Source organism: Poromitra crassiceps (genome assembly GCF_964638095.1).
Source record: "Poromitra crassiceps genome assembly, chromosome: 18".
In the NCBI taxonomy this organism is placed as follows: Eukaryota; Metazoa; Chordata; class Actinopteri; order Beryciformes; family Melamphaidae; genus Poromitra; species Poromitra crassiceps.
The window spans coordinates 23,949,446-23,972,984 of record NC_139636.1 but is presented as its reverse complement, the minus strand read 5'-3'; the positions used below and the strand labels follow the sequence as shown (position 1 = coordinate 23,972,984).

Genomic DNA, 23,539 nt, shown 5'->3' with positions numbered 1-23,539 from the left:
TAGTATAGCCTACTTTGCATTTAATGGCACGTGATGTGTTAGAATTATGTTTTATGTCATTCATACATGTACGTGGGTGTTTTTGGAGCACTAGTTCAGTGGTTCTCAAACTCTTTCACGTCAAGGAGCTCTTGTGATGACCCTTCCACTCTCCTGGCCCTGTCTTGCAGGGCCCTTTCATTGGGGCCGTTAGGCTGATTGGGTGCACCTGTTCTGTTCTGTATGATGTCGTTTGCGTTGTTATTTTTACTTTGGTTTATGCCCCCCTCATTTGTTACTTCCTTGAGAGTAACAAGTAGTTGTAACATGAGGGGAGTCATACACCAAAGTAAAATTATAAAAATGTATGAACTAAACCTAAGTTAAAATAACTATACAACACAAACTACATTAAACAAAACTACAGTAAAAGGTGCATCGGTGAGATTGAATGGTCTGAAGGTCTTCATAGGCCCAATGGGCCCAATTGCACCCAATCAGCCTAATGAACCCAATACCAGGCCCCTGCAAGACAGGGCCAGTAGAGTGGGACGGTTGTCACACTTTTAGCTGTTTTATTACAGTCTAGAAAGTGTATGAAACCCATGACCAAAATAGTCATACATTCTGTCATTCTGTTACTTATGGTTGGAATTCTTGTGAAAATAAATTATTACCCTTTTTGCTGGGGACCCCCTCAACGACCCCTGGGTGTCCCCGAACTCCACTTTGAGAACCATTGCACTAGTTTATATTTCACTGGTGTGTGTGTGTGTGTGTGTGTGTGTGTGTGTGTGTGTGTGTGTGTGTGTGTGCGTGCGTGCGTGCGTGCGTGCGTGCGTGCGTGCGTGCGTGCGTGCGTGTGCGTGTGCGAGCGTGTGTGTGTGTGTGTGTGTGTGCGTGTGCGTGTGTGAGTGCATGCTTGCATATGTGCGCCTGCGAGGATGTGTGTTAGGAGTCAGAAATTGCAATCTGATGTCACACACACCGCAGGGACCATGTTGAAAATAAGTGTTCACACTTTTACATGTCTTCCTTTGGATTTTGTTGTCTTCTATATCCATGAATCAAATCAAATCACTGGAGTAATTCAAGCATTGAGATAGGAAGGCATAACATTACTGTAGGCACTGTCAATGCCTTCAATAAACAGCGACAATGAAATCACTCCCCAAAAGTCATTCCCCATGAAAAGTCAAATATTTCTGATGTAACCAGGTTTATGATTTCATCATCATAACTGCACTTTGTCTCTTTGCTCATAACGTTTGCGACAAAAGGTTTGTCAATGACTGCTACAGGCAAACCATTTTTAAATCATTTGCTGTGCTAAAAATGGTAATCATCTTGCTATTAGCAAAATGATTGGAAAGCAACTTTGACTCATTAACAGGCTGTGCACTAATCTCAAAGTGTGAAGTGTTTATGTTTTTCTGATCCACTGGTGCATTTAATTTCACCATTTACTGTATTGACTGCTGCCACGCTAGAAGAACGTGAATGGACTGTGAGTAGGCTCCAGTAGTTGGCTACAGGCTTGAGATTAATTAAACTGATAGAAGGTCAGAAAGACAGATAAACCAAGAACTAATAATATGTGTATTTTTTTCTTTCTTTCTTTCTTTCTTTCTTTCTTTCTTTCTTTCTTTCTTTCTTTCTTTCTTTCTTTCTTTCTTTCTTTCTTTCTTTCTTTCTCTCTCTCTCTATCTTTTTCATCCTTTCTCTCTTTCTCTCCATGTTAAAATCTGGCAGTTTAATGGTGACTCAATTATCAGAAAACATACATACTGTACATAGAATACAACTATAGATCCTTTCCAAATTGTTAGGGTCCAGTGGCAAATTTGACATGAGGATATGTGCACATTCACCTTGGTGCCACTGCTGGCTGCAGGATAGAGAAATGTTTTGACCTGTCTTGCACACCTGTCGAATACCAAGACAGGTTGAAACATTTGGCCCATTTCCACCGCTGGTATCAACGCGGCCCCGCCCAGCTCGTCTCGCTTTTTTGTCTCATTCCATCGATCAAAAACGTGGACAGCCCGGGTTGAGTCATGCTGCTTTTGGTCCCTGCTCTGTTGAGGTTCTAGGGCTGTGGACCCGGTACCATACGGTGACGTGAAAACACTGCAGACGACTGATTGGTCAGGCAGAATCGTGTTTATTCTATCTACTGACTGTCAATGCTGCATACCAGTTTAGTGGGGCTTACCTTCTCTTCTGTTATGTTATTTCCATCAGTCTTTTGTGTTGCTGCCTTCGGCTCTGGTGAAATAAAATCGATCTCCTTACTCAGCTTTAACATGGCGGTGGTTTTCAATTGTTTTGAGAGAGAAAAAGTCAGCTCCTCAGGAAGCCCTTGTAGTTGTGTGCAGTGTCGGCTCCGCTAGGCCGCAGGCGGGGCTTTAGTGAAGCCGCGGTCTTGCCTGGTGAGAGGCCGACGGGGTAGATGCTTCACTTCTCCCTGGCTGTAGCGCAACCCCCGTCCCTCGCGCAGCGCATGCATGTGAGTTTGACTAACAACAAAGTGATATCCATTCTCCTGGCCGATTGTCACATTTGCCCATGTACACTGTAGGTCATTTAGAGGCACCAGTATTTCATAAACAGTTTAAACGTTCTGTGTATGGATTTCATTTTAACGTTATATGTTATAGCCTACTTCGGCTATGGGCGGAGGACAGATATGCGGTCGCTATGACGACCAGTTGTGGGCGGGGGCAGATCGAGCAGCGGTGGAAGCAAAACATCCATCGGGTCGAAACGAGTAGAGCCGAGTGGTGACGAGCTGTGCAGGTCTGTAAAATGTGGTGGAAATGAGTGTGTACTGTGAGTAAATGTCCTGGAGCAGTATGCTGTGGTGCAGATCAACTGTTTAGTGTGTTGGCAGTTGGGGTTGGCATACGATCCATAAAGATTTATGTATGTTTGCCAGTCAGCAAGGCAACATTTAACTGCCAAATTTCAACATTCTCCCACATACAAGGAGTGGGAGAGAAAACAATAGGGCAAGGATAAATCATGCAGACATTAAATTAAATCAGATGCCTGGAAGGCAAAAACAGAGATTGCAAAAATCTCCCCAACCATGGCATGGGTGCATGGGAAATGACAACCTAGTACCAACGGTAATGCATATTTATTCTCTCCTCACTCCGCCAGGCTGAGATGGTCCATGCAGATGTAGAAAGCGCCCTTGGAGACAACAAGCATGGAAAGAGGATGAGGCCTCAGACCTTGAAGTGAGAACAGCATTACTGTTGCAGATACAAACCTATGCACGCACGCACACGCGCGCACACACACACACACACACACACACACACACACACACACACACACACACAAACACACACACAGGCTCGCACACACACACACACACACACACACACACACACATACAAACACACACACACAGGCTCGCACACACACATGCAAAAAATACTTGCGTACAAAATACACACTGCCAGAGGTTCGACTGCCTCGTGCTTGCAGCTGAGCTAAGGTGATGTCAGGGTGCAGAAGGTTTTTAACGCCTCCTCATCCTGCAGGGTGAACCAGGAGAAGATGAAGCGTCACCGAGAGACGATCATCCCTCCCTCGGCACCTATGGGTCCCGCTCCTGGTATGAAGGGACGAGTGGCTGCCATGGACATGCGGGGTGAGATGCACTGATAAGCACACAGGCAGGCAGTTTTGCATACGTAACACACACATGTTGGTGTGACCTTGTTGTTCATTCGATGCGTTGATATCCGCACTGGATTTTTCATTAAAAGAGCGTTTTTGTGTATTAGATGTAGAGAGACGACCCTCAGGGCAGCATGATGCTGAGTCCCATGAAAAGCTGGCCCAGCGCATTGAGAAGGACGTGGTCAGTATTCACGACACACATGTACTGCACATGACATGATGACACACCTCCTTTCACTGATAGGCCTTGAAATCCCCCCTGCTGTTCACATGCTAAAGCCCTGGCTTTCTCTCCTCACACAGCAAATCCTCAACTGTGCCCTGGACGACATAGAAATATTTGTGGCACGGCTGCAGAAGGCAGCAGAGGCCTTTTTCCAGCTCAACCAGCGCAACAAGAGTAAGAAGAATAAGAAGAAAGGACCAGCAGGTCTGTCTCCCTTTCTTCTGATTTGGTGGCAAGAACTCAGCGGCAATATGTCCATATTGCTCACTCTGCCATGTTTGTGCTTCTGTGTGTCCTGTGTGTCCCCGGACCCTAATCCACGAGGTCTGTATGGGAACGGCCAGTTTTGTGCTCCTTACTATACTCATTACTCGTAATAATATTACCAAGGTAATATTATTACTTTTCTTGTTACTCCCTGGGAACAGTCATTTGTTACACCGCTCATTGATCAAACTTGACTTCGAATAATCAAAGCATGTGTACAAAGTGCACTGCTTTCACATGCACGGAATTCGAGAAAGAGGGAACATCAAAACACGGGTGAGGAAGAAGACAGCTCCCCCTATAGGGTAACGGTAAACCAAGTAGTGTTGTTGTGCAATGGTCTTGTCATCCTTTTGCTCAATTAGTCAAAAGTATTCAAAATACTTCCAGCCAGAGAAAGCCCAGTTTTGGGCTAAAGTGTGTCATGCCCACTAACGATGCGGAAAATAAGTCAGGGTATGGGGGTGAAATGTCTTTTTTGGATAATTCAACTTCAATTTGATATTTCAAGTTGACAACAAGCTGTGTTGTGTTGTGGATATCAACACAGCTCGCTCCCTGTAGTGAGAAGTATTATGTTGAGCTTTCTTCCATTGGTTGTTACTCTCTGGCCAAGGTGGAAGTTTCATCTAAAAGCTGTAACTGGATGCCTGGATGTCATCAATTTTCTCTTTCCTATTTGGCCAAAAAGTGAAAGCGGTGTGTTACTGTCTTCTGGCTCTGAGGTGGGTAACCCTGGGGTAACACACACGGGCCTGTGTGGTCATTGTTGTTGGCCTGCTTGCTTGTTTACAGAGGGCATGCTGACCCTGCGAGCCAAGCCCCCCTCTGAAGCAGAGTTCGTTGATAGCCTACAGAAACTGAAGTTGTCCTTCAACCTCTTGGTGAGATTTCACAGCTCCTGACTGTCCTTCACTGCTGCCCCGCTCTTCATCGCCTCCTCACTGTGTCTGTCTGTCTGTCACTCTGCCCCCTGCAGGCCAAACTGAAGAGACACATACAGAATCCAAGTGCATCTGAGCTGGTCCATTTCCTCTTCGGACCTTTGGAGCTGGTAAGACGCCAACAGAGTTACGATGAATCATGCTAAGAGTGTGTCTGGTGTCAAAACAGCCATAGAGGGATATGGGTCAAGACTTTCAGGAGGCGCCAGTGTCCTAAAATAGACATGATGATTTTTCTGAATGTCAACAATCTAATTCCACGTCTGGCTAAGCATTTAGCCATAATGCCATAATACCCATAATGTTGACTTAGCCCACAGGCACAGTACATACATCTATTATTACCATTGTCAGTTATGTACCATTACAATAATTAGTCACTCAGTGAGCCTATTTAAATGGACAGAATGGGAGCAGTTTAGGGTAGGTATTGTCACCATCAGAAACATTCCTTCTTTTGTCTTGGCCGGCACCACACCCACTGCCACCCTGCTGGAGCAACGTGGCTGTCAGCTGTAACACAGGTGCAGCGGCGGCCATACCTACATAATGCCAAGCACAAGTATTCAGCCACACCTTCGATACTGCTGGATTAGAAACACAGCCATTGCTGATATGGCGATATTTAACCACAGTAACCTGTGGACACATGGTGTTTGCTTGATAAGGTCGAGATAAACTTGGGGCATTGATATTCAAAGTCACTTAGTGACCCTCACAAACAATATATACTAATATTTTCCTCAGCAGCTTGAGTTACATCTGTATTCTCTCTTCAGTTATATTACATTCTATACAAAATGCTTCACATCTATATTTGTGACAAAAAGTGTATTTTGCACTTAACAGAGCAGTTAATAAGTCATTTCATCCAAGTCATTTGGATGTGTGTGTGTGTGTGTGTGTGTGTGTGTGTGTGTGTGTGTGTGTGTGTGTGTGTGTGTGTGTGTGTGTGTGTGTGTGTGTGTGTGTGTGCGTGCGCGCGTGTGTGTGCGTGCGTTTTCCACAGGTGCTGCAGAGCTGCGGAAGTCCTGAATTGCCACGCTCAGTCATCTCCCCCCACCTGTCCAAAGACGCCGTCGACTTCCTCAGAGGACACCTTTCCCCCAAAGAGATGACCATCTTTGAGCTGCTGGGGGACGGATGGACCAGACCCAGGTACATGTGCATCACCACCCCGCTCCGTCTGTCTGGATGGGAGGTGATTGACTGACCCGTTGTTCCTCCCCCCTGCAGAGAGGACTGGCCCAGGGAGCAGTGCGCTCCTCCTTACTACCCCAAGTTTCGTAACGGCTGGGAGCCTGCGCCCGAGCTCTTCAGGGCGTCGCCATGGGAGATGGAGGGACCATCGATGCCACTGGGACCATCGCCAGTCACCAGCCCCAACTACAGGAAGCACTCAAAACACTCAGCTGAAGAGGTCAGAGTTGTGGGTAACACTTTCTATGAAGCCCATGTCTATAACGCATTGTAAACATACTTATACTGCGTTATAATCTGCTTATAGGCACTGTATAATTATAGTTATAATGCATTGTAATGTGACTATAAGTTACTCTATGTGGTCATTGTATGCTTTAAGTAAAGTAATTACATTCCTACAGCAGATATATAGATTTTAATCATTTTTCTTTTTCTTTTCTTGTTCCCCCCCCAACTTTACTTAAAGCATACAATGTAAGAACAACACACAAAATGTTGTAAAATGACCTTGGTTCATTAGCTGCTGTTTGCAAATACTCTGTAATGGGGCAAGTAATGTACTGACCAATGTACTAACTATTGAGAATGAAATGATGAAATAATGTGTGTGTGTGTGTGTGTGTGTGTGTGTGTGTGTGTGTGTGTGTGTGTGTGTGTGTGTGTGTGTGTGTGTGTGTGTGTGTGTGTGTGTGTGTGTGTCTGTGTCTGTGTGTGTGTGTGTGTGTGTGTGTGTGTGTGTGTGTGTGTGTGTATGTACATTTCTGTTTTCTCCAGTTTTATGCAACTCATTCCTCAAGCTCATCAAATGGGTAAATAATGACATATTTTATACATTATCTCCCTGTCAAGTCATGTCTGCTGCTTTAATACATGAATAGAATACCACACTTCGAACTGTGTTGACAGGAAAATATGTTATGAAATATAAAACTTGTGTTTTGACAGGTCTTACAATGGGATGATGCCCTCTGTCCGTAAACATGCCAAAATCTGCTACCACTTTGTAGCCCGCAATGCCAATGAGCTGTCAGTGCTGGAAGGTGAAGTGCTAGAGGTAATGACAATAGGATACTTCATTGATATCTGTAGGGACATTTCACTTGCCCCCCTCCACAGGACACATCCAGTAGGGTATTTTTTGATTGTCAAGATTTCACATTTGGCTGAATAGTTGGCAGGCCCTTCCAGCGACACTACAATATTTTTATTGTCATTAGCCTGCTATGAAGTTAATCATGTCAACTTTTCTATATTTGATTTAGGGATGCAGGGGATAAAGGGATAAAGGCTTCAAATAAAATATTGGCATCGGCATGCAAAAAATTGCATGTTTTACATAATGTAGTTTTCCTAAAATTTGCCCAGTGAATGCGTACATTTGGAAAAGCATTGTATTTATGTCTGTATCTGCCGGTGGGCCATCATGATAAGAGGAGGCATAATAATGTCTTAATTCCACTACAGGAGAGACTTGATGTTCTCTGAAATTAGGTGTATATTTTTTTGGCGCATATACAGTATCGGTATCAGCATTGGCCAACGGCCGAACGAGTTGGAAAATATCGGATATCGGCAAAAAAAATCCAATATCGTGCATCCCTAATTATCTCTCCAGCGCTGGCACAGCGCTAAACGAAGTGTGGACATATTCTGGCCAAGTGAGACTACTAATTTGGTCGTCTTTTGTTGCCGTCAACAAACTGTAAAAATCAATAACTTTGAAATGATAACAGGATACTGCCAGCAATAAAGCAACTCAGCAGTGTCCCACAAGCAGTCCAAGTTTGTAGTCTTGACTTGGATTTGTGGAGTGAAATGTGGAATGTGTCTTGCAGGTGCTAGAGGATGACAAACAGTGGTGGAAACTACGGAATCGCAGTGGCCAGGCGGGCTACGTCCCATACAACATCCTGGAGGTTGTGAAGCTAGAGGAGCCAGAGGGCAGCTACAGCCAGGTGAACTCATCATCCCTGCAGAGTACACTAACATTACAATCACACTTAAAAAGAAAACAGTGTTCAGGGATGTATAGCCACTTTCAGACATGAACTCGATCCTGACTATGTCCGTTGAATCAGGTCCGGACATTCCCCAGAGTCACCCTTTCATACAAGAAGCATTGTAGCTTATAGCCTTCGCTATTTCCAATCCAGAAAATATATCTGTCTCGCTCGCTTTCTCTGAAGCTGAGACTTTCTGTGTGTGCGGAACATGGGTCAGGAGGGGGCGAGGCTGGGACAGACACAAATGCTTCAGGGCAGCCAAACAGCAGCACTGACGCACACACAGTCAGCGAGAGTCGCAGTGAGAGAGAGAGAGAGAGAGAGAGAGATGGCAGAGACAACAAAATGTCCAGTGTCTTTGGTTATACTTCACCAGAGTCGATGTTGACCATGCTCATTGTCACAAGTGCAACAAATCGTTTATTAAGATTAAGATCCGTTTGCGCGGGGGCGTGCTCACAATGGCCAATTGTGTTCATACATAAACCCCATCCGAGTGATGTCTCGATATCTTCAGGAGTTCACTGCATGTCTGAAAATAGCTTCTTTAACATCTCTGTAGGAGTGCCTAAAGTAAATAAAAAAAAATCCACCCTTAAACACACACAAAAAACTGTTTGGCTGTATATTATTTGCACGGGTTACTGGCCAAACACAGGCGACTTACCATCATGCTGAGATATTTTCAGCACAGTTACATTCATTAATTCATTTTCCACAACCGCTTATTCCTATTCATAGTCACCGAGGGTCTGGAGCCTATCCCAGCATGCATTGGGCAGAAGACAGGGAAATACCTTGGACAGGTTGCCAGTCCATCACTGGGCTCACATTCATACCGATGGGCAATTTAGAGTCTCCAGTCTGCAGGAACGACCAGAGGCTGAGAGTCAGACCCAGGACCTGTTTGCTCTGTGAATTTAATATCAGAACAACATTTGACTTTCTAAAATATCAACATCAGGTTTTAGTGTCAGTCCCTTTGCGCAGTAGCATTCGACAGTCATACAGGGAAGAAACAGAGACCACTTTCCCCACACACAGCAGCCTCAATAGACCAGAATGCAATGCAACCACAAGTCATGTTGCATTTAGAGAAGGGGTGGGACTTTCACTGTTTCTCAACTGGGAAGGGGGGGGGGGGGGACACTTAGTTCATGGTTATTAAAAGGTTTTCTGGCGAAATGTGGGAAACTCATTAACTGAAGTCGAAGTAGGGGAGGCAGGCTGAGGGGAAAGTGGGTGCACTGAAATGATAAATCAAGATGGATATGATATTTCCTTTAATCTCACGTAGTTCTGCGGTCTGAACAATTACGCTCCTAGGGGGCACTTTACACGAGGACGGTTTCCTATGGAAACGGGGAATTATTGTATCGTTAGTGCCTCCCGTTAAGACGGCGACGGCAAATTCGCGCTTAGGAAACGACACATTTTGAAACCACCCTCTAGAGTGGAATTGTTGGTGACGCTTCCCGCTGAGCGCTCCATGTAATCGGTTAGAAACGATAGTCTTCCCAGAAACTCTGACGTGCCTGCACACGCAACACACGCTTGGCAACATTGCTACACTGCGGCCGACTTCAGTTACATATTCATAGCGTTACTGCTGCTGCGAGGAGCCGATGGCTGTACCCGGTCGGCATTTAACGTTAGGCAAGCACATCGACAGTGTTTTCTCACTGCAGCCTACACAGTAGACAGTGTCAGCACAGCCAGCGCTCCCGATCCTCGCTGCTCGTTAAATATTTCCAAATAGGCTTATTCTGATAAACTGGTCACATCTATGTAACGTTCTCACCCGAAGAATATTACAACTTTAAAACAGTTTGGTTTTTTTAGCTTGAAAACAGCTTTTTGGCAAGTCTAAAAATTACTACGGTAGCCGTAATCTACTTCCGTGTCTAAAACCCAGAAAGAAGATTACGAAATGACGTCATGCAGAAGCGTCCGTGGAGTGACGAGCAACGCCCCGTTGACCATCACAATGCCACCTAGCGACCTGGCATGTACATTACGGCGTTTTAAAAATTCAACAGCGCTCATGTAAACGGGGAGAAGGTGTGAATGAAAAGGTGTGAAGGAAACGCTATTGTGTCGTTTCTTCCAGAGACTGTCCTCGTGTAAAGGGCCCCTAGATCAGTGCTGCCGCTTTGTATACACGGTGTGGCCCTATACATTGTGCAGCAATTATATTCACACCCTCACTGCAAGCATACCTTCCTATAGACACACAGGACACATACCTTCATGCTGCATGCAAGCTCACCAACGCCCTCTGTACTGCTCCATGCGGCTCCTCGACCTACAGAGCTTGATGTAAAACATTTTCACACACATTAGTCTTTGTCTCTGATGCAGAAACAACGTTTCGAGCAGAATGAGACGAAAGACAAACCAGTGTTTATAATAATACCTGCCATGCTTGTTTTCTCATGAAGTGTGTGTGTGTGTGTGTGTGTGTGTGTGTGTGTGTGTGTGTGTGTGTGTGTGTGTGTGTGTGTGTGTGTGTGTGTGTGTGCGCTCGTGCGCAGGCTGGGCAGCCTAACAAAGGTGAGTGGTGACAACAACACAGATGCAATTTTGTTACAAAGTTCAAGGATCTGTCTCTTTAGTCTTGAGTGCCTCAGTATGTGAAGGCAAACATAAGCGTAACTTAAGTAAAACATCTCTCCTCCGTAACTGCCCTTGTTCTGTTCTGCCCTGCTGCCGTATCGTAGCAGTGTCTCAACAAATGAACCAAGTCAACGAGGAGTTGTTGCAGTTAATCACTACGAAAAAAGACCAGCCTCCCACCAGGAACTTCCATGTCGATCGGCGGATGTCCGGCAGCCACGTACCACTCGCCTTCGACTCCAGCGCGCAGCAAGTCACCATGTGGCTCGCCTCAAAGGGATTCTCAAAACCGTAAGTCACCCAAGATATTCATCAATGCGGTCAATGAAAATAGCACTGCATACCTTATTTGATGGAGATATCAATGTCATTATGTTTTTCCACTGTAATGTTTCGATAAGATCAGTAAAGACTTTTTGGCGCAACTTTTGGCTGTTCACTTTTGTTCAACTGTGCCTCTTTGAGAAGAGAGAATATAACAAAATTTTACAATATCACATGTCTTAGAAATTATAATTTGGTCTAGAGGGGTGATCAATTATATTGAGTAAACTAACAACGACACCACAAAATGATTTACTGTTGCCAGATACATATCGACTGTTGTTATATTCCTTCACAGTTATCAATATCCATATCAGCTGCAAAAATGATATATTAGCAATTTAATGTATGATTTTGGCAGTGTGTGAGTGGATCTTCTATCTATCCGTAGGACGGTAGATTGTCTGGGCATCCTGACTGGAGCCCAGCTGTTTTCCCTCAACAAAATAGAACTCAAGGAAGTGTGTGGAGAGGAAGGCGCCCGTGTCTACAGTCAGATCACTGTGCAGAGAGCACATCTAGAGGTCAGTCACACACACTTTCCTGTCATGCACACAGACTGCTGAGGCGTCAACTCAGAATCACTCTACTTTATTGCTGCACCTGTGCATAAATTTGGATTTAACACCGCAATTATTGAAGTGCCCTAGAACTGACCTTCTGGGCCGTCCGGGCTCAATGGGCTGAGGTAATTGTCATCGGTTCATTTCCAGCTGACGTCCCTTGAACATCATCCCTTCAAACTTTACTGTCTCTCTCTTCTGCAGATTAAAAAAAAAAAAGTTTCAAAAGAAAATTAATCTTCTGTTTGCGGAGCGTCTAGGTAGTGTAGTGGTAAATGCACTCGCCTACAACCGCGGAGGCCCGGGGTCAATTAGTAGTACTGGTACTTCCAGCTTGGTCAGACGTACCTACAGACACAATTGGCCGTGTCTGCAAGTGGGAAGCCGGTGGGGTTAAATCTTCTCTTTGCTTTACAGAGGAGCACCGTGGACTCGGAGCTCCAGCAGATCATGAAGCAGAGGCAAGAGAGGATTGGCTCCGGCAAGCGCTGAACATGCCGACTGCATTGACTCTCCACCAATCACAGCCCTGCATGGCTGACCATCGCACAACCAGCATGACCCATCCTTACAGCATTCCTGCTGCAGCAGCTTTTTAAAACAATCTACTGTTAATTTTGACATACAGTAGAATATATTGTATACATTTTAATTGTATATTTATTTTGTATCCCTGAATGCATATGTATTCAATTGTTTTCGTAGCTAATTATGTCGCTTTTGTTTTTCGTTATCTTATGTACTTTACCTGTGTTGTTAAGAGATGTGTATGAAAAGAGGAACATATGAATTGATGTACAGTTCGGTGCGTGTGTGTGTGTGTGTGCGTGCGTGTGTGTGTGTGTGTGTGTGTGTGTGCATGTATGTACGGTATGCGTATGCAGGGCACGCATGTAACATGTGTGTACAAACAGTGTATATAGAGGTTATGTTCATGTTCAATGTCAATATTATTGTTTACTGAATGACTTAAAGGGCCACTTTGCCGATTTTCAACCAGCTTTGTATCATTACAAAATCAGTAGTATATGCAAATAAATGTTTTACTTCTCTCCATCTTGCCTGGACCGGGAACTCCCCGTTCATTCACAGAACTTCCTGGTCCAAATGATGTCATAGTGATGTCATTTGGAGCAGTTTTGCCATGGTCTCCCGATTACTGTCACTATCACTATTACTACCATCACTGTCATTATTGCTCTCTCTACCTTCATTCAGAGTACTTCCTGCACCAAATGTCATTTGGTGCAGGAAGTACTCTGAATGAAGGTAGAGCTCTCGGTCCAGGCAAGGTGGAGGGACGTTAAACATTGTTCATTTGCATATACTACTGATTTTGTAATGATACAAAGCTGGTTGAAAATCAGCAAAGTCACCCTTTAAATGACTAGATCTTAGCTGATTATTGCATATATCTCTGTGCCAGAATGCATGACACATTTTCTGATATATAGCCAATTATTTTCATATTATTCTGTTTACATGTCTTTTGATAATGAAAGATGGTCTAAAACTGAGCTCCTGCTAGCTAGTATCAGAGGAAGTCTCATCATATTTGGTGTACTACATATCACTAGCATCAAATAATTAATTTAATTAACCCTGTTGTTCATAATCAGAATTTGCTCACATCAGACATTCTGGCAAGCTCGCACTACAGAGTAACTTATAATAATTCTGCATGAAGTCATTGTCAATAATAGTGAGATGCTCTCATTAATGTGCTTTTTGTTGCAGCAGGGCATTGTACAATGTAAGCTGCACAGTAATGAAGGTGTCACTATCTTCTGTTCTGGTATGAATAATTGAATAATATATGTCATTTGACTAAATAATTCAAGGGGGTTCTAAATATTATGGGACAGAGAGTCTTAATAAAAAACATCTTAATAAAAAAAAAATCAACTTGGTAAAGATTTGATACCAAACATTCTTTGTGTTCCTATTTTCAATCAGATAATTTCATTATTTTTCAAGACCTTGATTTGCTTTGAAGATTTTGTATGGTGTTCAATATGATTTATGCAGATGCTGATTTCTTCACAGCCATCAGAATATGTGAGATGATTATCAGGGTTCCATATTATAAACTCCATACGGTATTTTTCCAGGCAGAAACTGTTCTTGACTGGATGTGATGGGTATTTGTCTGTGTGTCAGCTGGACAGCAGCTGGGTAATATCTGAACATTATTCTTTACATCAAAAACTGGACTCAAAGTGGCTCTACTCAACAACATAAAAGCTAGAATTATGTGTGTATTAGACTTGAACCACAACATTTCCCATACTTTTCCAAACATCTTTTCAAATTCCTGGACCTGGAAATGATCGAATTCATTTTTAATTCTTTACCAGACTCACGTAGGAATCCTAAATAACACAGTTGGAGAAACAGTCAACTTGGTTTCTTTATTGTTGTATTAGAAGACAGGAGAGTCGGATGTAAAAGAAGGAAGAGAACGCTATAGGCTACAGTAGAGAAAATCACACAACTGCAATACATTCAGACCTTCAGTGAGATGGGAAACCCCACTTTCAGCGTAAATGTGATTGTCATATTTATTGATTAAATTGTATCTCCTGATGAAATAGAAAAACATTACAGTACTTCACAATCAATTTGCAAAAGAAATGTGATATACAATACTAGTTCAGGATACTGTAAGGCAATTTTGGAATATCCTGTGTGCACTACTGTATATAAAAATCCTGCACAGACTCTGAAAAGTAAACCAAGACTGACTACAACACCAAAGATAAGATCAGTTCCCACACTATACTGTATCATAAAGCCAAACAGATACAATGTATCAAATAATGCAGTGCAAGAGAGAAACATGACTCTTTTTGGTACAGTATAGAGACGACAGAGTCGATTTGTCATTTATGGAGATATGCGTCAAGCCACAGTTCCCCTGAGTTTTTCAGAGACCTTGAAATGAAAAAGAGACAGAAAAATACAAAAAAAAGTGATAAATAATAGACAAGTGGACTGTGTGCCCAGCAATCCTCTCTGTCTGAATGTAGTCTAGCTAAGAGAAACACAGTACTGATGTAATACAGACTAGAAATATCACACGCTCCTTTCTCATGCCTCGCATGCTGCACGTGCTGGCAGCGCTCATTTCTACTTACCGTGGCTCGATGGTTTGCCCTCGAGGTCTCGCCCACCCCGCGGCCCCGCCCACTCAACTTGAGCAATTGTGGGGCACAGAAACTTGCCTTATAGTAGTGAGATGCTGTGAAACTCCCAAAGCTTATGAATATTCATTGGTAGATTTACAAATTGTCACTACATTGGGTACTACCCAATGGGTAGCTACATCTGTCAAATGTACATGTATAAGGTGTGTGTGTGTGTGTGTGTGTGTGTGTGTGTGTGTGTGTGTGTGTGTGTGTGTGTGTGTGTGTGTGTGTGTGTGTGTGTGTGTTTGTTTCAGACTAATCACGTGTATGTTCCCCTTCCAGCCCTGTCAAACTGTCAGTAGCATTCTTGAGCCTCTGAGTCAATAACCTCAAGCAGCCCATCCTGGTCTGTTACTAATACATTTCCTTGTATCTCCAACTAAACCACAGAAGTGACACAGTCTGGTGGTGAAAGGGGCAACAAATGGGCAACCCTCAAAGTTTTTGACTTTTTTTCATAATTTGCACAAGTTTAGATGTTGATGGTCACACGCGATATAACAAACAACAGTTTTAGGATCACTAAATACTTGTAATTTGTTAGCAAGCTAAGCTTGTTTAGGGTTCTGGATGTTGCTTTTAGAAGTACGAACATTCAAATAAGTATATTATCTTCTTCAGATTTCAATGTATGACCCATCATTTGAAAGCTTACAATCTGCACTTTCATAATCTGTAACAAACTACAAAAAATGAACTTGGCCTAGGGTCGCTGTAATGCAACCTCTTACTTCACCCACCTGACAACATCAGCGAGGCCTTGCCACATTGTCTTCACCTGGTAAGGAATCCCATGTTTCTCACACACTGCACGCACCAGTGGGGCCACTAGGTGGTAGTTGTGACGCGGCATGGTGGGAAACAGACTTCAGCAGAGAAGAAGAAAGAAAGCATTCATTAGACAGAGACAACATCCAACATGTCTCAAATCTCAACATTCAACGAATGAAACGGCTTGAATTTAGAAGCTGTAGTTCCACTTTAGTCTTCTCCCAAACCACTGAAGTTATCTATTTACAGCTTAAAAAAGCTGCTCATCCAAACAATTGCACTGTGGGTCCAAAAGTCCAGATAATTATGTCAATTTTAGATTGTCTACAAAACACTTGGATTAAACTGCAGCTGTTTGGAGAATTTTTATTTGATTTTTCTTCTTCTGCTTAGATATTTTTTTGTGGATTAAACTGCAGCTGTTTGGAGAATTTTGATTGGATTTTTCTTCTTCTGCTTAGATATTTTTTTACATTAGCTTTTTTGGAAGGGAGAAGGCTACAGCGCTGCTTTTGGTGCTCCTGCGAACTTCACTGGAGTCCAGCTGACATGAACACAATACCGCCCCCGTCTGGCAGAGTCAGGTTAGCTGACATGTATGGGGGTGAGCAGATAATGACTGACTTTTCATTTTAGGGGTCTTTAAAGAATTCTCTTCATGCAGAGACAGGTTGCTTCCATCGTTTCACTTACTGATGTTCGATTTGGAAGTTGAGGTGCCCGCTGAACCAGTCGTTGAAGCTGGACTGCTCAATGTTACAGGTGGCATTCAGCTAAAGCAGATGAGACACAGTGTTCAGTAGGAGTGTCTAATAGTTCCCAGCAGCAAGACTCAGGGTTTCATAGACAAGACGAGGTAGCCTACCTGCATGGTCAGCCAGTCCTGATGTTTCTCCTGGTCTATATCCATGGGCAGATGGTTCATCTGGGTCACCCAAACAAACCAGTGGCTCTCCAGAAACCTGCGTGGTTCATGACAATACACCAGTCCCTGAATATGTTACACCATGTAACAATCAAACTGCTGCATAAGTATGGTTCTGTTTTAATTCTCTTTCATATAATTTACCTGACGAAGCTGATGAGTGCCACTGAGCCAAAGAGGCCAAAGAAGGGGGAATAACAGCAGAAAAAACGAAGGTAGTAGGACATGGACCAAGCCAGATCCTTCACAAGAGAGAAGGGTTGGTATCATTGATGTAATTGCTTTGCTATCAAGTAGAAACTCGCTTAAGCATGGCTTCATTGTGATAAATCTCCCTATTTATTTAGATCACATTCTCTCTTTTTTATTATTATTATTATTAAATATGTTTTCTTGTACTGTCAGCTACAATGGAATCCATTCAATAACTATTATATTTAACCTGATGGAGTGACATTATAGCATATATCGTTGCATAAATATATAACATCAAATCTTCATATATATCATTGCATTGTAGGCTACTACACAGTAGCTGGCGTCTTACCACCCAGTCCCGACGGGAAAACATGGTGCGTAGTATCTGGGCATGGAAGTACACTGGAATGATCAGCGGTGGTCCAACTAAAAGAAAACACAGAGTTAACAGTTATTTTTGCGACAGCGTGCTGCTGACAGTGCCGGTGTGAACCAAACACCCTTTTCTGGGATGTGGCTGCTTCTTCAAAATGCAAAACCTGAGTGCAGAATTTCACATTGTAGGAAGACAGCAACTGATAAGAATGGACTGCAACCATTTACTGCTTCAATAAATAAGGTTAGAGAAGTGAGCTTGTGACCAGAAGGTCGTTGGTTCAATCCCTGGGAGTGGCGGGATAAATCTGGGTGTGGAAAGTGAAAAAGCAGCGCAGTCATTACCACCACTGAGGTGCCCTTGAGCAAGGCCCTTAACCCCAACCGCTCCAGTGGAGCTGCTCAGTGGCCAGCAGATCAGACTGTGCTTGTACTGGTCAGGTAGGCTTCCAGGTATGAATGTGTGTGTGAATGTGAAAAGGGCGCTCCTGAAAAAGATACCATTGCTCTCAGTGAGACTTCCCCTGTATTTAAATAAAGGTTAAAAAAAAAGGAATGTTTCAACATTGTTGTCTTTGTCAAAGCCAGCTTCCTACAATGTGAAATTCTTTACTCAATGTAGCAATTATTCCTGTAAAGCTTTCCTGAATTCATTCATCAAAAACATACCAAGAAAGAAGTACTGGTGCTGGTGATGATAGGGCATGAACTTTATCTTTTTTATACCATACTGTAACAGAAAGGGAACACAGAGTTAGATGAGCAGCTCGTGAAAGATAATAAGTGACGTAAGAAGTAAGAAGACAATTTGCAGTAGGCAGAATTATCAGTATTTTCCTGCGTGCCTCCACTGGTTGTGAGTTTCCCACTACCAAGACATCCATCCATTTGACATCGGGGTCCTTGCTGAAGATGTTGGGCTTAGCGTGGTGCTGGAAGTGCCGATGGTTCCACCAGTTGGCAGAGGCGCCCTAAGAAAACACTCCTTTAATTTCTGTACAGTAGTACTCAGAAGAGATAATATAAACTGTAATGTGATTAAAGTAGAAATAACTGCCTCGCACTTGTATGCCTCTGCCAACAGTCAAGTTGCAGTCTACATCCATGTCTGTCCAGACTCATACTTTGAAGGAATTTAGTAAGTGTAATGTTTTTGCTAAATGGAAGTTCACTATATTGACATGTCAGGGAATAATTCCCAGTGAGGAACATGCTGTCTTCACTTAGAGACTCTTTTTACAGAGGAGTTAGAGGACCTATAGGGAGCTTCGTCACACGGTACAACCACAATCACCTGAAGCCCAATATCAACAAGACCAATGAGCTGGTGGTGGACTACCAGACTACCAGTGGACTACCTGTCCTGGCTGTCATCCAGGGAGAGGAAGTGAAGAGGGTGGACTCATACAAGTATTATAAGTAATGTGATTATTAGGTCAAGGATTTTGGTGTCTGCAAAAGTAAGTGACAGCACTTCCACCATTTTTGTAGAATGACCCAAGATTGTTTTTTCAACTAGAGTGATAAGCAAAACATTATGATGTCACAGTGAAGTTGACCTTTGAACTTTTGGATATATAAAATGTCTTCACTTAATCACTTTATCCAATAAGACATTTGTGTGAAATTTTGTCACAATTGAATTAATTAATTCTTGAGTAATGGCCAAAAATGTATTTTGTGAGGTCACAGTGACCTAGACCTTTGACCACCAAATTGTAATTAGTTAATCCTTGAGTCCAAGGGGAGGTTTGTGCCAGATATAATGAAATTCCCTCCAGATGTTCATGAATATCACGTTGATGAGAATGGAATGGACTTGAGGTCATAGTGACCTTGACGTTTGACCACCAAAATCTAATCAGTTCATCCTTGAGTTCAAGTGGATGTTTGAGCCAAAATTGAAGAAATTCCATCAATGCGTTCCTGAGATACCGCGGTAATGAGCATGGAATGGACAGATGTGAGGTCAGTGACCTTGAACTTTGACCTTTGACCACCAAAATCTACGGCTTTCGTTGGCAGAGGCATAAAAATGTGATGGAAAAGTATAGTCCAATACCTTTAGATGACCAATGAGAAACTTGTGCAGTATGTGATTCCAGCCAGACTTCTTGAAGACAGACAGGTGGCCAAAGTCATGCTGCAGCCATCCAGCCTGGGACTAGGAATGAAGAAGAGAACATTTTGAGATGTGCTTGTTGAAGAACATCCTCGATACAAAATGTGCGCCTTGGGCCGAGTTTTGTTAATATTGAATATTGCAATATTTGCTGCAATATCTTTCACAATATTGAATTATTATTTTTGATTATTATTTTATTTATTACACAGTTTTGCACGGTCTGCCCTGATGTCTGACCCTCATCTCAATGCTTTGCTGAGAAAAAATAAAACTTGGCAGCATCGTGGGACTTTTATTTTGAAAAGAAAATGCACAATGCATGCAATGGGAGAAGTAAAGAAACTAGGAAGTAAACAGCATACCTCTCAGTCCTTTATTCATATTATTCATACTACTAATAATCATAATATGTAATGTATACTTGAAACATAAAATACGATAATACAATTACAGTATCATTATTATTATTTTATTTATTTATTTTTTACATATAATATACATGGCTGGCCTGCCCAAGTAAAGTCTATCTGTGGGAAACACTGTGTTGATCAGTGAGGATGAAAGGTAATGCTGTTTGCCCCCTCACCTGAGCAATAGCCAGCATGACGGAGCAGAGCAGGGTGGAGGTCCAGCCGCCCCCCCAGGCCCAAAGGATGAGCCAGGCCAGGGCCTCCAGCAGCAGGATGTGTCCCAGGTGGAGGCAGAAGAACAGGGGCTGAGCTCCAAACAGACCGTCCCGCTCCGCCTGTGCACGCACGGTGTGCAAGTCCTGTACCACTGCTGCCTGAGAGCAGAGAGAAGGCAGGAGAAGATATGTTCCTGTAACTCAAAAGGATGCACTGGCTCTGATGCTGCCAGGGTTAGGGGTTCAAGAAGAATGTTTTAGTGCTATAAGACAGTGATTTTCAACCTTTTTCATATCAAGGACCCTAATTTAGTCCACATTAGAGACTCAGACTCACATTTGATGAGATGTCTTTTGGACAAAAATCTGAGAATACTTTTATTTTTAGATATGATTTTGTCCAGATTTCGATTATTGGTAGAGAGATGACAATGAATATAAAAAGAGTCATTCTTATACATTCTATAAGAAATTTAGTAAATGAAATACTGCTGAAATTTGATGGAACCTCATCAAGGACCCCACGTTGAGAATCACTCCTATCGCAGAATAGCAATAGCTGGTATAGGAGATGCAGCATCAGGAAAAGCAATTTGAGTTACCGTAGTTAACAGGAGTATCAGAAAACTCAAATATGGCAGGAAGACTCATAAATAACAAAGCAGGTTTTGTACATGATACTGTATGCCATTTTGTCACAGTGAGGCTTAACAGTGGGTATGATATATGAGGAAGCTGGGATGGGTCTCACATTTTTGTTTCGGTCCAGACTTGGCTCTGTTGCTGACAGCTCACCAAGCAGCAGGGGCTTCAGAAACTTTTGCACAAACTTTGGATCGGGATGAAAAGCCGTGAATGCCTCCTAGAACACAGAAATAATAATATGGTAGCGTTGATGGTGCAGTGTGATACAGGATTGCAAATTATTATGCCCTTGCCGTGATGGAGTGGTAATAAGTAAAAGTAAAGTAAATGGCAATATAAACAAAAAATGCTCCATTATATTTTCAGAAAAGCATAAATCTACTTAAGCTATTTTTAAAATACACGCGCGCAATTCCAAGGCTCGCGGGCTCACTAGCTCGGCACTACACGGCCTCGCCCGCCCTGCAGCTCGCATAATATGCTCAGCTGCTGCATGGCACTTGAGCATTGTGATGTTACTGATGATGTCATAGACATTGTGACATCATCACTGATGATTTAATAGACATTGTCACATCATCGTCTATGACATCAACAGTGACATCATCGTCTATGACATCATCAGTGATGCCACTTGGCCAATTTGTGTTTTTTTGTTACACTCGAGCAATTGTGACATCACTGACGATGTCACAATGTCTATGACATCATCAGTGATGATGACATCATCAGTGACATCACAATTGCTCAAGTGACATCATCAGTGACATCACAATTGTAACCAAAAACATGACCACCAAAACGTGACAAAATATTGCAGAACCCACTTACTCCCTTTTATATAAAGGATCATGGATGAAAAGCATAGTTACCGTGGCATCCTCTCCAGCATAGTGGCTGATGACCCGAGACCCACCTGGGTGCCTCTTGGCCCACTGGGTGATGTTGTACACCTTCCTATCGATGACGAGCCACTGGTCGTTCCTATGGCAGTGTCTCTGCACCTCCTCCCAGGTGTAAGCGTTGCCACCTTGCTCCCCAGGCTCAGTCAGCTGCCCTCCGCCACCCATCTCCACGCGGGTCCAGCTGCACACTGAGGACCAGGCAACTGCAAAACCAAGGTGGAAAAAAGTGCAGAGTATGTTTAATACCCAGGTACCCAGGTAGAGAGAGAGAGCCCCCTGGCCCTGAGCTATTACCCAGACTCCATAGGGAGCAGCTACGGCGCAGTGCCTTCAGACAGAGGAAGAGCCTAACCTGTTGATCTCTCTCTCTACTACTTTAAACACGCAGTTGATTGATTGTAACACTAGTGAGGTGCCTGTAAGACAAAGAGCAATGCAAATGCAATGTCTTCACAAATAATTGATGATGGAAACCGAGAAGCTGAATTGGCTTGGGCAGGGCGCATTTCAGATCTGCATCATTTTTCTTACTGTATCAAAACTACCCGTGGATCTCAATGCTTCGAGTAGGCTATAAAACATCAGAAAACCGATATAATATATTTGTTTAGGCCTAGCGTCTTTTGCCAATTCGTGTTCATGTGTTAATGTGAATAAATATGCTAATAAACAACATACAGCTATCAAACCCCAAAACAAGCTTGGTGCCGCGTAGCCAATAATGTTAATCTAACTACAATATCGCAGATAACGGTGGCATAGGAGAGATGAAGTAAAAGAGAACTTACTGTAGCCTACTGGAATCCAGATTTTGCCTACTCTCCCTGCTTTTGAATCACATTAGCACAAATCATGCACATTTTCGCTCCCGTTTAGTCTACAGATCCACTTTAAATAGTTAACATCCATCCTCGTTCCAATGTGTTCACTGACTCATTCACTCCAAATTCCGAGCCGATCATTCGAGGGTTTCTGGGCCAATCCGCGGATATCGTGGACCACTGGCATATTTGTAATTGGCTCATAGCAGCCCATCCGAATATTGTCGCCTACTCGCCTGTGCGCACAGACAGAAAAAGAGTTTGCAGAGCACGTTGCTCTGACACTCTAATTTCACATCATGTTCTGCAGAATGTGCTTGGTGATATATTTCAAAATGTGGCGGAACAAATATTTGTAGGCATAGAGGGCGTCCTTTCGAAATAATATAGGCTACTGTATTTGAGTAAACAGTTATATTTTATGAACTAATTTACAAAACATTAATATACATTTGTAGATTATCAATAAATGGTAATGTTAACAATCACAAATGTGTAATCTATAAACTTTTAGTAAATTAAGTGTTCCTCACCTGTTAAATGACGTGTAGGTCTAAATCATTTTACAATTCATTTGCAAGGCTTTCTACATCAAGTGTGTAACCAAATTCATCACACATAAATGTGTTACATTATACAAGGGGGTAGTTCCGTTTGTGAAAATTGAAGCCAATGCGGAAGTGTGTTAAACCTGCATTCTTTCTAATGGCCCACAGGGGGCGACCCACCCAGGTATACCTATGAATTGTGATGAATCAATGGCAATAGACCAAATCAGCGGGATGTTTACATTTACTTCCGGGTATCCCTGGGTCCACACATTATAATGGCGGTGAACGGCACAAACTGACGTGTTGAAGACAAAAACAGACAAAGAAGACAAAAATGGTTCGTCCGTGTTGTGTTGTTGTTTAATATCATTCATAACAACACTTTCACTAACATTAGTGGAGACCAGACTAGCTTATTTACCTGTTGGACCAGACCAGAGTAGACTTGACGCTAAATTAAATTAACGTGGCGTCGGTAGCTCTGTCTGTAACGTTAACGAGTCTGCTCTCGCCGAGAAGAGCCTGGTGACGCGAGGTTACGAGTCTGCAAAAAAACAGCGAGTTTGACAAACAAACAAACATTATTAGC

The 23,539-nt window shown here is 42.9% G+C and overlaps 2 protein-coding genes across 3 annotated transcripts in view; one reads left to right on the top strand and one right to left on the bottom strand.

Annotated features, from left to right (window-relative positions):
* Positions 1–12,485, top strand: part of eps8l2 (EPS8 signaling adaptor L2) — a gene marked incomplete at its 5' end in the record, with an annotated part of 29,766 nt that extends 17,281 nt beyond the window's left edge. The window contains 15 exons of one of the 2 annotated variants that reach the window (XM_083654211.1): positions 3,145–3,224; positions 3,534–3,643; positions 3,780–3,856; positions 3,979–4,105; positions 4,964–5,052; positions 5,148–5,222; positions 6,122–6,270; positions 6,349–6,532; positions 7,090–7,124; positions 7,261–7,369; positions 8,151–8,270; positions 10,853–10,871; positions 11,039–11,225; positions 11,650–11,782; positions 12,239–12,485. In XM_083654211.1, the coding sequence (XP_083510337.1) occupies positions 3,145–3,224; positions 3,534–3,643; positions 3,780–3,856; positions 3,979–4,105; positions 4,964–5,052; positions 5,148–5,222; positions 6,122–6,270; positions 6,349–6,532; positions 7,090–7,124; positions 7,261–7,369; positions 8,151–8,270; positions 10,853–10,871; positions 11,039–11,225; positions 11,650–11,782; positions 12,239–12,313 (1,569 nt within the window). In that variant the 3' untranslated portion in view covers positions 12,314–12,485. The remainder of the gene's footprint in view (positions 1–3,144; positions 3,225–3,533; positions 3,644–3,779; positions 3,857–3,978; positions 4,106–4,963; positions 5,053–5,147; positions 5,223–6,121; positions 6,271–6,348; positions 6,533–7,089; positions 7,125–7,260; positions 7,370–8,150; positions 8,271–10,852; positions 10,872–11,038; positions 11,226–11,649; positions 11,783–12,238) is intronic. The other variant, XM_083654212.1, reaches the window with a different exon arrangement.
* Positions 12,486–14,703: 2,218 nt separating this feature from the next.
* Positions 14,704–21,743, bottom strand: fads2 (fatty acid desaturase 2; the record flags this gene model as incomplete). The annotated part of the gene is made up of 12 exons (XM_083654428.1): positions 14,704–14,755; positions 15,750–15,875; positions 16,474–16,553; positions 16,646–16,742; positions 16,850–16,947; positions 17,253–17,329; positions 17,948–18,008; positions 18,124–18,249; positions 19,341–19,442; positions 19,990–20,187; positions 20,780–20,890; positions 21,546–21,743. 12 exons carry the CDS (start codon positions 21,741–21,743, stop codon positions 14,704–14,706), a joined length of 1,326 nt encoding a protein of 441 aa, XP_083510554.1.
* Between the last annotated feature and the right edge of the window lie 1,796 nt (positions 21,744–23,539).